This window comes from Schistocerca serialis, chromosome 4 (assembly GCF_023864345.2).
Source record: "Schistocerca serialis cubense isolate TAMUIC-IGC-003099 chromosome 4, iqSchSeri2.2, whole genome shotgun sequence".
Taxonomy (NCBI): domain Eukaryota; kingdom Metazoa; phylum Arthropoda; class Insecta; order Orthoptera; family Acrididae; genus Schistocerca; species Schistocerca serialis.
This window is the reverse complement of record NC_064641.1, coordinates 119,806,017-119,824,205: the sequence shown is the minus strand read 5'-3', so window position 1 is coordinate 119,824,205 and position 18,189 is coordinate 119,806,017. Positions and strand designations below refer to the sequence as shown.

At 44.2% G+C, this 18,189-nt stretch overlaps 1 protein-coding gene across 2 annotated transcripts in view; it reads left to right on the top strand.

The window, feature by feature from the left end:
- Positions 1-2,363: 2,363 nt before the first annotated feature.
- Positions 2,364-18,189, top strand: part of LOC126473700 (adenosine 3'-phospho 5'-phosphosulfate transporter 2-like) — a 61,266-nt gene continuing 45,440 nt past the window's right edge. For both annotated transcript variants that reach the window (XR_007586518.1, XM_050100940.1), the window contains exons 1-3: positions 2,364-2,658; positions 3,347-3,465; positions 3,665-3,927. Coding sequence is in view for 1 of the 2 variants with exons in the window: in XM_050100940.1 (XP_049956897.1) it covers positions 2,470-2,658; positions 3,347-3,465; positions 3,665-3,927 (571 nt within the window). In the remaining variant the exon portion in view is untranslated. The remainder of the gene's footprint in view (positions 2,659-3,346; positions 3,466-3,664; positions 3,928-18,189) is intronic.

Below are 18,189 nucleotides of genomic sequence, written 5' to 3'. Positions count from 1 at the left end.
CTTCGCAGTACTGAGATCCTCACGCTTTGACATCACAACTCGGAATGTTACGTTTGCGTGCGTGCAACTGCACCATTTTTTTCTTTATTGTTATTTAACACCTTACATAAGGTGGGCTGGAAGCAGCACACTATGCTGTTCTTCAGCCACAAGTTTTACAAAGGAAAAACAACGGAGACACAGAATATACAGAACAAAGTGGGGGGCAAAAAACAGTAGACACAGAAACAGAATAACACGGAGCCGTTCACACGCGAAGACACCTAAAGAAGCTGTTGGCACTGCACACGGACACTGATGATGGAGATGACACGTGAACAATGGAGCGTGGGCAGCGAAAAACACTATGGCACAAACACGACGGCACACACACTAAAACGATGGTGATGATCTCCGACGCTCGAATGTCCACTTAACGTGTACGAGTCCGGGGACCTGCCGAGAGGGCAAGAAGGTGGTGGGGGAGGGAGGGGGGAGAGCAAAGATGCCAATGGCAGAGGATATGGTGGGAGGAATGAAGGTATGGGGGGTAGGGAAAGCCCAGGGGAGGAGGGGGAGAAAGGGAGGAGGGAGGGAAGGGGGAGAGAAAGGAGAGAGGGTGCCCATAGGAATAAATACAGGAAGAGGGAGGGAGTATTAAAGTTGGTAGGAGGGGTAGATGCAGGGGAGGAGGACATCATCAGGGAGGGGGAGCTGGCGGAAGCCACCTTGGGAGAGGGTATGAAGAGTGGAGAGGTGGAGAGCAGTTGGGACGTGGAAATACAGGCGCGGCAGCGGACAGCGGCGGGAGAGGATGGGAGAGACAAGCGGGTGAGGAGGATCGAGTTTACGGCTGATGTAGAGGATCCGTATCCGTTCGAGGAAATGGAGGAGGTGGGGGAACGGAATAAGGTCGTACAGGATCCGCGTGGGGGAGGAGAGACGGATGCGATAAGCGAGCAACTGCACCAGACACTTGTTTTATGTAGGCGTTGCCGACCGCAGCGCCGCAACCTGGCTGTTTAAATATCTCTGTATTTGAATACGCATGCCTATACCAGCTTCTTTGGCTCTTCAGGTAAAACAAAACAGTGCATTCAACTGCTGCAGCAATTTTAAAACATGCCAAATAAATAAGATTATTTTGGCACGAATTGACCATTTAATGTGACTGGTTTAGATAAATAACGTGACGGAATTCACTAATTATTGAAATCAAATGCGTAATAGTACAAATAAACAGTATTATTTTAGAAAACGGAGAAATAGTCCCACTTGTCCGTCCTGTGCTCCAGTTTCTCACTTACAAGATTGAAAATACGAAGTACATCTTCCTTCGATAAGCGAAATCTGGATTAAATTCGGAATCAGCGTCGTCTCACTTTTTTCTCCTTCCTCAATCTCGAGAACATTTTAGACAAAATCTCGTCATTGCTGTCTGCAGCTGCATCTGTCACTATCATTGCAGTCCTGAAAACTTGTTCTCCAGTTAAGCTCTCTAACTGGCCCAAAACCGCCGGTTAAGTTATCCTAAGTTTGTTTTTAGGTTAGGTGTTCATCCAGGTTCGCACAACGCGTTTCTATCGCTATTCCGTGAATAAAGCTACTAATCGGAGATTGTACAATCGGACCTCAGAAAATTTCTATTGTTCTTAGAATCTCCTTCAGAGAATATTCCTTTTTTTATTCATATGACCCAGTATCTAAACTGAGAAGCTAACAACAATGAAGTTTATTTAGGGCACAAGCAAACCTCATAATGTATCCTCTCGTGGTAAGGTGCTAACACAGTCTTACATGTTATGTTAGACTGCAATGCTAAGGAGTGAACCAACATTTCGAAACATCAATATTTATTTGCTAGCGAAAATATACACATATAAATACATCAAACAATATATTTACCAGATCCATTATGTTTTTTTAATTAGGAAACTAATAACATCATAAAAATTGTATTTTTTCCTTCATTAGAGCCACTGTCAAAACTTTCTTCCTGAGAAATCTGTACATGACGTGATGTGACCGTGACGATCCGTTGATAGCCTATGTGAATGCCGAAATTTGAAATGCACTGTGGAATGTTTTGACGAGACGTGACGGCTAGTGTGAATTGGCCTATATACAACAACTTGAGCAATCTCATTCCATACACAGCCGCCTGCTGACGGGGGTGGCCATGTTTCATACCTTAGTTGTTTTCTATCTTTAATAATTTGGGTGTTTTATTCAGCAATTCCTCAAATTTATAACTTACATCAAGAAGGAGACGATGGACGTATAAAATAGAAATAACAGGGAAACCAATTACTCCTAAACTCCTTGGTTAGTGCTTGGCGTTGACACTTTGAGGACACATCTCTGCTATTGACGAGTACAAACTTCGTAGGCGAAAGTCTTTGTGGTATAAACGTGGTATTTGAATCTGCGTTGACGTGTAAGCGGCAAAATAAAGAATACGTATGGAAATACTGTGCCGTAAATGTGGCAATGAGTGTGAAACTCTCAATCGAAGATGAACGTAATAAGGGCTCAATTCAGGGAAACGCAAACCGGACTGACACGAGAACAGAAATCAAAGTTTTATGTTTTGACATTAGCTCATTGAGTCAAATTCGGCAGGTTGTGATATGCTCCGTAGGAGTGTTTGGATTTTATTTGCTGTATGGTTACCTGCAGGTACTACATTAATTTAGCAACTATACTAAAAACTTAAAAAAGCAACACTTCCTTGTATTGTCTAATCGGTGGATACTTCAAACCAAGAAAATTGTCAAGACTGAATACGTCACCTAGATATAAGCACCGATTTCCCTATCAATCAAGAATTTAGTAAAGGTGGAAAAATGTGTATAATTTTCCCTGTTTTGCGTCCTGACTATTTATTGATGTCACATTTACATGCAGTTGATTTTAGAGCAAAATGGTTCTATCTTTAGGCATGTTAAAAGGCTCATTCAAAATCCTCAAACAATGGTATGTATTACAATGAATGCCCTCTTCCTCTAAATGAAAACCTGAAGAGCCATCAATTATAACAGCGTGCTGTAATCATGCCCATGGACTTTGATTGTTATATGACAGTTTTTTTTAATTTGCTTTATCATTTCCAAATTTTTGTCATGTAAACTTGAAAGAAAACTACAAATAAAGCTCGTTGGAAACAGGAAAAAGAGAGAAATAAATAAATATTGTTCTGTCAGTTCTTTATTAGCTGATGTGTCTACCACCTTCTGTCACCATTGAAGCTAAGAGAATTTATACTTGCAGACTTTATTGTTCAGAATACATTGATCACTAATAGGTGTTGTTTAGTATTACTCAGCATTCCAATAATTGCACTAGCTGGAGATTATTTTATTTACAGGAGTTAATATTTACCCTTGATGGTTTTAAGCCTTATGGATGGTATCTAACCTTGGTACAATTTGCTTACTATACTGTTTTTGGATTTGTGGAAACATCTGTAAAAAATGTGACTAGAAAGTGAGTACATTGTTAATTACACAATTATTTAATTAAGGTATTGAAAAGTATTAAAATTCTCATCAGTATAAACTAATGCTTTGAAAAATTATTTTAGTTTGTTCTTGGTAGCTCGATAAAAATTGAAATAAAACTGATCATATCCTTACTAGTGTTTGTTCACCTCGTCCTCAAGAATTATAAGGTAATTTATTTGCAGAATACCAATCAAAACATACTTGCTCCTGGCTATGTTGACGTTGGGCACAATGGGCTTCTCCAATTCATCTCTTGGCTACCTTAACTATCCAACCCAGGTTATTTTCAAATGCTGTAAACTGATACCAGTTTTGATTGGCAGCATACTGATTCAGCACAAGCGTTATGGTTTACTAGATTTTGCTGCGGCTGGCTGTATGTGCTTGGGTCTGACACTGTTCACTCTTGCAGACAGTCAGGTCTCTCCTAAATTTAGTGTTCTAGGTGAGTGTGAGAGACGTTTATTGCCATCATTAGTGTAATTCCATTAATTTAGATTGGTAAATGTTATTTTATTCACTGAAGTTGGTATTATAAATACTATTAAAGTTGAGGAATATTTTGATTCACATGGAATTGAAGAAGTGTTTAGTATCTCTTGTGTACCTTTCCGTAAGGTCTTGTAAAGGATAGGTTTGGCTTTTTATCTCAACTGCTGTAGGAAGAACATTGAATGGATGAAGAATGTAAGCTGTAGCTAACCTGCTGAGAAGTCCTAAATATAAGATAGAATAGCAAAAGAGGAAAAGAAAACTTCTGCTGCTAGGTAGCAGTCACAGGATTTCACAACACCACAAACCAACAAAATCCTACAAAAAACTAGGTATCAGAAATTTCACTTGACTTATACATTTCAAACATAGTCCACAACACCACAAACACACACATAACTCCAAAACCAGGTACCAGAAATTTCATTTGACCTATATAAGTGAACCATATTCCATGATACCAACAAACCACAACTAACTAGTGTCAAAACCTAATCAGGCCAAAATAACAACACACTCCACAGTATGCAGAACGATTAACTATAAAATGAGAGCTTCAAGTATTAACCCAAACCACAGAATGATAAACTACTCCAGTATAAATTTACACACACACACACACACACACACACACACACACACACACACAAAGTGAAATTTCTGATATTTGCCCCTCTTCCCTGTAACCCCCCCCCCCCCTCCCCCAGCTATATTTGTTACTGTGGATTTGTTAATTGCCGAGGTTTTTATTTGGTTTCTCTTTGTGTTTCTATTTGTTTTTGTATGCCTTCATTGTTAGGATTTATTTTGTTCTCACCTGAACACCCCCTCCCCCCCCGTGATTCATGCACTTTTCCTGTCAGTTTCATGTTATTTTTGATATTAAATATTTTTTGTGTTTGTGTCTGTCTGCATGTGTAATGGGCAACATCATGGTTGCCATATTGTATAAGGTTCAGGTAGTGGTATCTGTCACTTTTTGGCATTATGGGTCAGAGCTGACATATGGTACAGCAATTTTCAGTAATTCCATGTAGTACAGCAACTACAGGAAAAATTGGGCTCATAGTACAAGGTTTCAAGTTGTGTGAAAACCAAATGCCACTCGCAATCAAGGCAACAGAAAGCTTGAGACAAATGATCATGATGGTCTTGAACTACACAGCTGACTCCCTATTTAATATTAACAACAAACCACCACAGCTGTATTGATACATATTCCTTATATCACCAATGGTTTTGTTTGAAAGAACGCCATCAGGTTAGCAATAGTCTTCATAAGAATAATTGGTTGATTTCCTATGAAAACTGTTGATAACCTTTAGCCGGCCGAAGTGACCGAGCGGTTCTAGGTGCTACAGTCTGGAGATGCGCGACCGCTACGGTCGCGGGTTTGAAACCTGCCTCGGGCATGGATGTGTGTGATGTCCTTATGTTAGTTAGGTTTAAGTAGTTCTAAGTTCTAGGGGACTGATGACCTCAGAAGTTAAGTCCCATAGTGCTCAGAGCCATTTCAACCATTTTTTGATAACCTTGAAATGTTCTTTCGAACTAAACTGGTTGTGACATAAGTGTCAATACAGTTGTGGTGATTTCTTATTAACATTATTAAGACGGATGCATAAGGATTTTAGCAAAGGATGTCAGGTGTCAAAGTTAGCGAGCTAACAACAGTTCCACTTAAAACGTAGTGTACAGTGTCACGTGTGGTCTGGTAAAAGTAGGGAGAATTGTTAAATACATACATGTTGGCTTTGTGGAAGTCGTGTTGCCCCATGATCAGTCCTGTATCGCCTCTGGTTGAAGTAACTAAAAGCAAATCTGTGCAGTCTCATTAATTCGTACATGTGTTCTGTAGGTCCCACCAATGGAAAGAGCCTTCAGGGGTGTAGGGTGAGACAAGATAGGCGTCAGCAAAAGCTACTTGAACAGTTAACGGAGGGTGTGCAAAAACTGGCCAGAAAAAACAAGATAGATGGTTTAAGAATTAACAGGGAGAGGTACGTGAATTCCATCGATTTCCCTTCCCCTCGGCCCATGAATGTAAACATGTGCTGCTGTAACAATTTAATTTCTGTAGGGTCATTTCATCCAAGGATCATCAAATAACATGGAACATGGTTCTTAATAGCATGTGTGAGCATCATGGACAGCAGTGCAACATGCTCCCATACAAGCTACAAGGTTGGTAAGGAGCTCTCGTGATGCGATGTTCCATTTCTCCACCAGCATAGTTGACATCTGCTACACAGACATTGATGCATGCGGAAGTGCTGCAGTACGTCTCCCCTATGAATCACACATGCGCTCCATGGGATTTAAGTCAAGGGAATGGGCAGGTCAGTCCATTTGCCTAATACCCTTTAGTTCCAAAGGCTTCTCCACCTGTACCATTTGATGCAAGCACCCATATTCATCCATAAAAATAATGTCATGGCCAAATGCACTCTGAAAAACCGCAGATGGCTAAGGAGTACAGTGTTAGAATAACGCTTACCGGTGACTGTATCGTGTTCAAAAATGGAAGTCAATACGCTCGTGCAACATTATGCCTCTCCACACCATAACACCTGTACCACCAAAATGGTCACATTTGATAATGCTGGATGTAACCTCATATGGTGAGAAGTGGAAACATGTAATGCACCCAGCAACATTGTTGAATATAATCATTTCAGTGATCCAGGTGGTAAGGTGTGGGTAGGCATAATGTGTGGGTGCACTGACCTCCAAATCTTTGAACAACGGTACATTCACTGGTCAACATTGTTGTGATGTTGTGCTCCTTCCCCATGTGCATCTTTTCAGAGGTGCATTCGGGCCAGACTTCATTTTTATGGATGAGAATGCACGATGACATAGAACAGTGCAGCCCCCCTGCGGGTCCGGGGATTAGAATAGGCCCGAGGTATTCCTGCCTGTCGTAAGAGGCGACTAAAAGGAGTCCCTCCCCCCCAAGGGGGTAGTTAGCGCCTGCGTCCGAAGACGGACGGTTCCACGACCTCTATTTGCGGTCATTTTGCTTTTCCACTTCTTCTCGTTTCTTCCTTCCTTTGGTTGGTTCCTTTCTTTGCTCTTCTCCATTTCACTGTCTTCCTTACTCTTTCCCTTGTCTTCTTCTCCTTGCCTTCTCTGGTCTCCGCCTCGGCGTTTGAGACAGTCTGTCCTCTCTCTCCCTCTCTCTCTTCTTCCTTCCTACCTGTGCGCGCCTGAAGGCCGACCCACGCGTTCGCACGCGTAGTTGGTGACGGGGTAACGCGTAATTCCCCGCCCTGGGTAGACAAGTAAGGCATGCACGTACCCCCTGGTAAAGGCCAGGCCCAGGGAGGGGTGATTGCCTGAGCTGATACCTTCTGACCATGCCGATTGGTCCCTCCGTCTGTTTCTCGGGAGGTGTGACCTGAGGTGTAAACATTCACTTAAGGCGGCAGTGCCCTCTGAGAGGGTCCCCACAAGGAAGGAGCGCGCCATTGGAGATGCTGGCAATCATGGGGGATTCCTCCACAATGGATTTCTCTTCTTCTTCTCTCTCGACTTCTGCCCATAAACGGAAACTTGACCAGCCACCAGTGACAAAAGTACTACCGCCTGCCCCACAGTTCCTCATAGTTTCTCGATCTGAGGGACGGCAAGGATTTTTCCTCTGTCAACCCTTTCGTTATCCAGAAGGGCGTAGATGCCATAGCCGGATCTGTCAAGTCGTGTACCAGGTTGCGTAATGGTACCTTCTTACTAGAAACTGAGAGCGCCTTTCAGGCACAAAAACTGCTTCGTGCCACACTCCTGTACACGTTCCCTGTCCGGGTGGAGGCTCACCGCACTTTGAATTCATCTCGTGGTGTGGTATATACTCGATCACTCGACGGATTGACTGACGAGGAGATTCAGTCTTTCCTCGCTGAGCAGGGCGTGACGGCTGTCCATAGGGTCATGAAAAAGGTCAACAATGACCTTGTACCGACCCGTCGCGTATCAAAGCGGGCTATGAGGTTATTTCTGTTCGCCCCTATGTCCCGACACCTACGCGCTGCTACCAGTGTCAGCGTTTTAATCACACTCTCCAGTCTTGTTCCAATGCGGCTTAATGTGTCACTTGTGGCAGGGATGCCCATGAGGGTGACTGTCCACCTCCGTCTCCTCGTTGTGTGAACTGTCAGGGTGACCATGCAGCGTCCTCCCGCGACTGTCCCATCTACAAGGAAGAATGCTGTATCCAAGAAATTCGGGTCAAAGAGAAAGTGTCCACCTCGGCTGCTCGCAAGCTATTTGCTAGTAGGAAGCCCACGCTGCTCCCAGCGGGAAAATACAGTACTGTCCTCGCCTCTCCTCGGACTACCAGGGAGGTGGCGATGCAGACATCCGATCTGACCTTCGGCACCACGGTCGTCCGTTCGGCCAGTGCTAAGATCGCGTGGTCGACGTCTCCTCTTCCTCCCGTCACCCCTCCAACACAAGCACCTTCATCAGCTTCTGCCAAGACGAAGACCCAGAAATCAGATGCACGGGCCTTCAAGAAGGAACTGTCCCGTGCAGACTTCCTACGTACCTCAAACTCCCAGCCGTTGACCAGTACTTCCACTAAAAGACCTTCCAAGAAGGCTCATAGGAAGCACAGTTCTCCTTCTCCGCCACAGCGCGTTTCTTCTCCTGCGCCACCCAGCGGTTGCCACCCCAGGCTGTCATCCGTTTCGCCTGGCCGCACCGCTGGTAGCCGAACATCTGGCCATCCACCGGCGGAAGAAGCTGCTCCTCCCGGCCATCTTAACGAGATGGCCGATGAACCTATAGAACCAATGGACGATGACTGTCTGCCTACTGATAGCGGCGGCAGTACTCGCTCGAAGACAGGCCCTCAGCGGCCTTCAAGGTGACCCCTTCTTTCATCTTCCATTTCTTCTCACGATGGCACTTATTCACTGGAATATTCGCAGCATTCGCTCCAACCGAGAGGACTTGAAGTTGCTGCTCCGCTTGCACCGTCCACTCGTCGTAGCCCTCCAGGAAACGAAGCTACGCCCATGCGATCACATTGCCTTGGCACACTACACCTCTGTGCGTTTTGACCTACCCCCTGTGGTAGGTATTCCGGCTCATGGAGGGGTTACGTTGCTGGTCTGGGATGATATTAACCTAACCTAACCTAACCTAACCTAACCTAACCGATCCTATCACATTGCACACCGGCCTGCAGGCAGTTGCCGTCCGAATTACTCTCCCCACTTTTACATTTTCTATTTGTACCGTTTACACTCCATCGTCGTCTGCCATTACCAGGGCAGACATGATGCAACTTATTGCTCAGCTACCTGCACCATTTTTGTTAACTGGAGACTTCAATGCCCGCCATCCCCTTTGGGGCTCTCCAGCATCCTGCCCGAGGGGCTCCCTGTTAGCAGACCTTTTCAACCAGCTCAATCTTGTCTGCCTCAATACTGGCGCCCCCACTTTTCTTTCGGACACATCTCACACCTATTCCCATTTAGACCTCTCTATATGTACTACCCAACTTGCACACCGGTTTGAGTGGTATGCCCTTTCTTTCGGACACATCTCACACCTATTCCCATTTAGACCTCTCTGTATGTACTACCCAACTTGCACGCCGGTTTGAGTGGTATGCCCTTTCTGATACATATTCGAGCGACCACTTCCCGTGTGTCATCATCTCCTGCATCATACCCCCTCTCCGTGCTCAGCTAGTTGGAACATCTCCAAAGCCGACTGGGGGCTCTTCTCTTCCAGGGCGACTTTTCAGGATCAAACCTTCACAAGTTGCGATAGTCAGGTCGCACACCTCACGGAAGTCATTCTCACTGCTGCTGAATATTCCATCCCTCACACTACTTCTTCTCCACGTCGCGTACCGGTCCCCTGGTGGACCGCAGCATGTAGAGACCCTTTACGTGCTCGTCGACGTGCTTTACGCACCTTTAAACGCCACCCTACAGTGGCGAATTGTATCACTTATAAACGATTATGTGCGCAGTGCCGTCGTATTATTAAAGAAAGCAAGAAAGCCAGTTGGGCTGCTTTCACAAGCACCTCCAACAGTTTTACTCCTTTTTCTGTTGTCTGGGGTAGCCTGCGCCGTCTATCTGGCACTAAGGTCCACTCACCAGTTTCTGGCTTGACGGTCGCGAATGACGTCCTTGTGGCCCCTGAGGATACCTCCAATGCCTTCGGCCACTTTTTCGCAGAGGTTTCGAGCTCCGCTCGTTACCACCCTGCCTTCCTCCCCCGAAAACAGGCAGAGGAGGCTAGGCCACCTAACTTCCGCTCCTCGAATCGTGAAAGTTATAATGCCCCTTTCACCATGCGGGAACTCGAAAATGCACTTGCCCGGTCACGGTCCTCTGCTCCAGGGCCTGATTCTATTCATATTCAGATGCTGAAGAACCTTTCTCCTGCGGGTAAAGGTTTCCTTCTTCGAACTTATAATCGCATCTGGATTGAGGGACATGTTCCCGCATGCTGGCGCGAGTCTATTGTTGTACCGATTCCTAAGCCGGGGAAGGAGAAGCACTTGCCTTCCAGTTAGCGACCCATTTCGCTTACCAGCTGTGTCTGTAAGGTGATGGAGCGAATGGTTAACTCTCGTTTGGTTTGGTTGCTCGAATCTCGGCGCCTACTTACCAATGTACAATGTGGATTTCATAGGCGCCGCTCTGCTGTTGACCATCTGGTTATCTTGTTGACCTTCATTATGAATAACTTCTTGCGGAAGCACCTGACCGCGGCTGTGTTCTTTGGAGAAGGCTTACGACACCTGTTGGAGGGCGGGCATTCTCCGCACCATGCATACATGGGGCCTTCGCGGTCCCCTCCCTCTTTTTATTCGTTCCTTTTTAATGGATCGACAGTTCAGGGTACGTGTGGGTTCTGTCCTGTCGGACACCTTTCGCCAGGAGAATGGGGTGCCACAGGGCTCAGTTTTGAGCATCGCTCTCTTTGCCATAGCGATCAATCCAATAATGGATTGCCTCCCAGCTGATGTGTCAGGCTCACTTTTCGTGGACGATTTTACCATCTATTGCAGCGCGCAGCATACATGTTTCCTGGAGCGCTGTCTTCAGCGTTCTCTTGACCATCTTTACTCCTGGAGTGTCGCCAGTGGCTTCCGTTTTTCTGCCGAGAAGACGGTCTGTATTAACTTCTGGCGCTACAAAGAGTTTTTCCCACCGTCCTTGCGACTCGGTCCCGTTGCTCTCCCATTCGTGGAGACAACAAAACTTTTAGATCTTACATTTGACAGGAGACTTAGCTGGTCTCCACATGTGTCTTATTTGGCTGCCCATTGTACCCGTTCTCTAAATGTCCTCCGTGTTCTCAGTGGTATGTCGTGGGGAGCGGATCGAACCGTCCTACTTCGCCTATATCGGTCGATCGTCCGCTCAAAGCTGGATTATGGGAGCTTCGTATACTCCTCTGCAAGACCGTCCATCTTACGCCGCCTCATCTCCATACAACATCGGGGTTTACGTCTTGCGATCGGAGCATTTTATACTAGTCCCATCGAGAGTCTTCATGCTGAAGCCGGTGAATTGCCACTGCCCTACCGGCCCGATATACTGCTTTGTCGGTATGCCTGTCGGCTACTGTCAATGCCCAACCACCCGTCTTATCGTTCCTTTTTTGACGACTCTCTCGATCGTCAATACGGGTTGTATGTCTCTGCCCTGCTACCCCCTGGAGTTCGCTTTCGTCGCCTCCTTCAACACCTTGATTTTTCACCCCCTGCAACCTTTAGAGTGGGCGAGAGCCACACGCCACCTTGGCTCCAGGCTCAAGTTCGCGTTCTTCTTTACCTCAGCTCGCGCCCAAAGGAGATTACCCCCGGTTCGGTATACCGCTCCCGTTTTGTCGAACTTCGTTCGAAGTCATTAATATGACCTTCATTTATACAGATGGCTCTAAGACCAATGACGGGGTTGGTTGTTCTTTTATTGTCGGGGCACAAAGTTTCAAATACCGGCTTCATGGCCATTGTTCAGTCTTCACAGCTGAGCTCTTTGCCCTCTACCAGGCTGTTCTTTACATCTGCCGCCACCGACATTCTGCTTATGTCATCTGCTCCGATTCCCTGAGCGCCATCCAGAGCCTCAGTGATCCGTATCCAGTTCACCCTTTCGTGCACCGGATCCAACGCTCTCTTCAGCAGCTGGTGGACGACGGTTCTCCGGTTAGCTTTATGTGGGTTCCTGGCCATGTCGGTGTCCCTGGGAACGAAGCTGCAGATGCCGCGGCCAAGGCTGCGGTCCTCCAGCCTCGGACAGCTTCTTGTTGTGTCCCTTCATCAGATTGTAGCAGGGTCATTTGTCGGCGCATTTTATCGCTGTGCCATGCCGATTGGGCTGCACTTAAGGACAACATGCTTTGGGACTTGAAACCTCTTCCCGCGGCTTGATGTCCTCCTCACGCCCCTCTCGGCGGGAGGAGGTAGTTTTGGCCCGGTTACGAATTGGACACTGCCGGTTCAGCCATCGCCATCTGCTGACGGCTGCGCCGGCGCCGTTCTGCCCATGTGGGCAGTTGTTGATGGTCCGCCACATTTTAATGTCCTGTCCGGATTTTACTACACTGCGTCTTGATCTTGGCCTGCCATGTACTCTCGATGCCATTTTAGCGGATGACCCAGGAGCAGCTGCTCGCGTTCTTCGTTTTATCAAATTGACCAACCTGTCTAAGGACATTTGATTATGCTGTTTTTTTAATCCTATGCCTGTCGATCTTTTATCGTGTTTTCCCTTTTAGTTGCTGTTTTAAACTTGTGCCTCGCGGTGCATTCCTAACGTAGTCTGGGCGCTAATGACCGTTAAAGTTGTGCACCCTAAAACCACAAAAAAAAAGAAAAGAAAAAGAAAAAGGAACAGTGCAAGCGGAGTAGTTCTCAGAACTAGAGGGTGTTCAGCAAATGGAGTGGCCTGCCTGTTCCCTTGACTTGAATCCCATTGATCACATGTAAGATACACTGGGGAGATGTACTGCAGCATGTCCACAAGCACCAATGACCATGCAGCAGTTGTCAACTGCACTGGTGGAGAAATGGAACATCCTATCATGAGAACTCTGCTACCAACCTTGTGGCCTGCATGGGACCACATTGCAGCGAATGCATTGCTATTCATGGTGATGACACACCATATTAAGAACGATGTCACATGTTATGTAATGTCCAGGGACCTCAGTGTAATTGTTGTTTCAGATTAAAGTCTCATTTCTGTTTGACTTGAGTATCTCTTTCAGTTGCCTTATGTACTTTACTGTAGCAGTTCTTTCTATGTATGGTCCAAGTTTCATCGAGGTATGTTACTTGGCAGTGCAGCGAAAGTTACTTTTGTCTCTAAGTTTTGCAAATCAATGTACTTCCCGACAGATGCCTATTGTTAACATTGCTGATGTGTCAAAAATGCACAGTTCACAAAGCTGCCGCCTACACAGCTTACAGGTGCTGAGATGTTAAGAGATGCTTATCCAAACATCTTAACAGCCTTGAGGATATTTATGACAATATCAGTGACTGCAACACCTTGTGAGTGCAGTTTCAGTAAATTAAAGATGGTGAAAAACTGCTTAAGGTCAAAGAAGTGTGAAATCAGACTGCTAAATTTAGTTACCTTGTCAGTAGAATACAAAACAGCTGCTAAACTTCACTTAAATGGCATAATTAAAACATCAAGGGAATGCAAAGAAAAACTGTAATGAAAATACGATTCCTGGATATTTTCTCAATTCTTAATAATAGCATTTTTCATTTATTTCTAATTAAAAATTTTTGCATTATTCTTAATTTATGAAGAGCAGATAAAATGTATTCTTTGGTGTACACTATACTGAAACCAGTGTTCAGTAGCTGCCATAAATATTATACAATTTTGATACCTGTTTTTGAGGAGGATGGGGGGGGGGGGGGGGGGGGGAGTTTACACATTTTATGCTCAGCTTTCTACAACAATACATTTAGTTTGTTGTATGCAATATTTTCGTAAATACAATTCATCTAAGTAATATTATTCAGTAATGCTTCATTTTTATTAACCGTAGTATAAAAAATTATAATTTTTTAAAATTTGTATAGAGAAACATGCAGAAAGGGAAAGGGGGTGAGAGGCTAGAGACTGGGAGGGATGGGGACCCAACTTCCACTATTCTGACACGAGCAGATCATCATCATGGTCCTGCTCTGGTGGAGCCTGTTCAGACCTTGTGGCACCCCATGTTATGTTTCCCTATTCTGAGTTAGTTTCATGCATGTGACAAATTCCATCAGTGAGCCCCTCTGCTTTCTGTTATAAAAGTAAGACTCCATCAGTGCAAGAGGGACAGCCATTAATGTCATAATGATTCAGACTGCCCAACAGAATTTTGTGATCCAGCCAAGGCAAGGACACAAAATATCACCAACAGGGTAATTTTATTCATTTAGCTCTGTCAGCACTTCATCTATGAGGTCTTGCATTGCTTTTTCTGTGGAGAGTTCTTTATGAAAGCTGAACTGATGGACAGTTATCAAGGGGTGGAAAGAGTGAAATAGGTGTCCGATTAGTGGTAATATGTTGATCAGAGGGTAGCCCTCACAAGTCAGCACAAGTATTTTATATTCAACTAAAAACACCATTATAGCCAGCAGAATTACTACTTTCAAATGGCCTGATGGGTTTTCTAACCACAGTGGGGTTGTAGTTTTGAAACCAGTGCCATCGCTGGTGCTTGCAGTGTCTGCATGAGTAAATGTAATGTATCTGTTTTTTGTTGTTTGCAAATGGATGAATTTTCTTGGGCAGCATGCCACATGTTCCTGTCCTTTGTCAGTCTCTCCATCTCAGAGTAGAACTTGCACGTAACATTCTCAGTTATTTTTGGACATATTCTAATCTTTGTCTTTCCCTACAGTTTTTATTGACTGCAGCCCCCTTGAAGTACCATGGAAGTTATTCCTTGATGTCTCAGCACGTATCCTATCATCTTGTTCCTTCTTCTTGTCAATATTTTCGACACATTCCTCTCTTCACAGATGCTGCAGAGAAGCTACTCATTTTATGTCTTATCATTCTACCTAATTTTCAACATCCTTCTATAGCACCACATCTCATATGCTTCAAACTCTCCTCTTTCCCAGTTTTTCCACTATCTATGATTCACTTCCATACAGTGCTGTGTTCTAATCGTACATTCTCAGAAATTTTGTACTCAGGTCGATATTTGATCTAAATGATTTCCTTAGCGAGGAATACATTCTTTGCCTGTGCTAGTTTGCCTTTTATGCCTTCCTCACTTTGTCAGTCATGTGTTTCTTTGCTCCCAACATAACGGACTTTGTTTTCTTTGCCATCCACAGCTTTGATGTTAATTTTATCACCAATCTCATTTCTGCTGTTCCTCAGCACTTTCATTTTCCTTCAGTTTAATCTCATTCTGCAGTGTGTGCCCATTAGGCTCTTTGTTCCATTGAACAGGTTTTACAATTCTTCCTTATTTCGCTGAGAATAACAATGTCGTCAGCGAATTTTAGCACTGACGTCCTTCCACCCTTAACTTTGATCCCACACCTGAACCTTTCTTTTGTTTCCGTTATTGCTTTTACAATGTGAACAGTAGATTGTGCCCCTGTCTTACATGCTCTTTAATGAAAGCACTTCATTTTTGGTCTTCCATTCTTTTCCGTAGGCCAACAATTCAGATGAACATGTCTTGATTTTTCTTACGTGTTGCTTCCATTATCAGTTGCAATTTCAGAACAGCCTCTCTGGTGCCTTTAACTGTCCGATAGCCAAACCAATTGTTATCCAACACATCATCAATTTTCTTTTATATTCCTCTGCATTTTATTCTTGTAAGCAACTTTGATGCATGTTGAATCCTGCCTAGTTGTCAAATATAGGGTGTCTAGGAAACCTGCTTTCTCAAATTGCTAGACAAACAATTCAAACAAATCGTATTAATGAGTTTTATTATGAAATGAACAATGACAATACTTAACATTGAGAACGATATAGATGTGTCGCAAGCAGAGGACGAGAGACAAAATAATCAAGCTTCTTCAGTATGTACAATTTCTAAGTCACTGGTCTTGAAGTGCCTAATCTTGATGCTGTTGTAGAAGCAGGCCACGGCCAGTCAGGAGCAGCACTTATGTTCTCTTCACATAGAGGCTGCTGCTGTTGCATTGTTGCCCTGGAGAGAGGTCGGTCATTGTGCAATTGGCTGACGTCTTCTTTGCAGCCCTCTCTGCTCTGCCATTCCCGACTGGTGTGCTGGTGCTCATCTTTACGCCATAACATGATGGTATCTCTAGTTTCACAAATTCCGTAAACCAGCTTGAGTAGTCATTAGGCTGCCATTTGCCCCATTGAGCTAGAAATTTCAGTGGACTCTTATCTAGGTCTTTTGCGTTATTTGATCACAAGTCTTCCAAAACTCTGAGTCAAATACTGGATCCCCTTTGTGTTCTCCTTTTTCTTTTATCATGTCACGAGGCAGCTTCTCCCCCTTTATCTTCTGTCTCTTCTGCACTTCAGAGCAGAATTCATTTCACACTTTTCATTTTTCTAAAGGTTGTTCTGACTTTTCAGTCTGCTGAGCCAGTCCTTCCAACAACCATTTCCTTTTGATTTCCCTGCCGCTCCTAAGTAACATGTGTTGCAATATTCCTGTCTTTTGCTGAAAATTTTAGTACTTCCTTCTTTTGTTGATTAGTTGAGGTATTTCTTCTGTTAACCAAGGTTACCTTCCTTGTATTATATTTGTCTGCCCAACTTCTGTTATTGTGAATTTTAGAGATGTCCATTCCTCTTTAAGTAAGCTGTATCGTGGTGTTCATTACTTCAGTATGTACAGGCTTAGAGAACTCCAAATGCACATTGTCATTCCTCAGTACTTACGGATTTCACTTATCTACATAGTGAATCTTTCTGACAATTCATTTAAACTTCAGCCTACTCTTCATCATTTCTAAATTGTGATATGAAGAAGTATCTGCTCCTCAGCATGCCTGACAATCCTATATCTGATCTGTCTGATCATGATGCATTACAGCTGGAATTTTCATGTGACTCCAGACATTTTCCCAGTATACACACTCCTGTTGTGATTTTGAACAAAACATTCAGTATTATTAGCTGAAATTTATTCCAGAACTCAGTATTTCTCCTCTCCAAGTCATATTACCATGCCCATATTCTCCCATGTTTCTGTCTTCCATTCCTTTCCCTACTGCAGTATTCCAGTCATCCATGATATTAGTTTCTCATCTCCCTTTATATATTGAATTATACATTCAACATCCTCATACTTGTGTTTCTCTATTTCTTCATCTTCTGCTTGTGATGTTAGCATGTATATCTGAACGGTTGTTGGTTTGCTATCAGTAATAATGAGAATAATGCTGGTACTGAACTGCTCACAGAAACTGAATAATGTGTCTTACTTTCTAGTTCATAACAAATCCTACTCCCATTGTACCAGTTTCTGTTGCTGCTGATATTGCTCCACATTTGTGTCTCTGGAAATCCTTCTCCTTTTTGTTTCTCTTCAATGACTATTTCTGGACTGAGGAACCAGATTCAGACTTCTGACATTTCACACTCCAACTTGTAGTGTGTTGTCTTCTCATTGGTTATTCAATCTTTTTCTCATGATCACCTCCCCCTTAGTGTTCCCCTCCAGAAGATCCCGTTTGCCTTCTGCCTAGTCATGCTTTTGATCACTGCTGATTCTTCTGCTTTTTAGGGGCAGTTTCCTACCCCCAAACAAAAGACAGTGCCCTGAACCTCTGATTGCTCCTCTGCCCTCTTTGCTAAGACTGTTGGCATAATGAGGGTGACTTCTTATATCGCAAGTCTTCAGCTGGCGTTGCTGATAATTTTTATTTTAAATTTAAGCAGTAACTGGGATTGAACCAATTACCTGAAACATTTTGATTACTAGTCAGTGTACTACTCATAGAGCACAATTGCAGCCCCTGCTAATATAAGAAAGTAATTGTCTATTTTCATTTCCTGTTGTTGTTGTTGTGGTCTTCAGTCCTGAGACTGGTTTGATGCAGCTCTCCATGCCACTCTATCCTGTGCAAGCCCCTTCATCACCCAGTACCTACCGCAACCTACATCCTTCAGAATCTGCTTAGTGTATTCATCTCTTGGTCTCCCTCTACAATTTTTACCCTCCACGCTGCCCTCCAATACTAAATTGGTGAGCCCTTGATGCCTCAGAACATGTC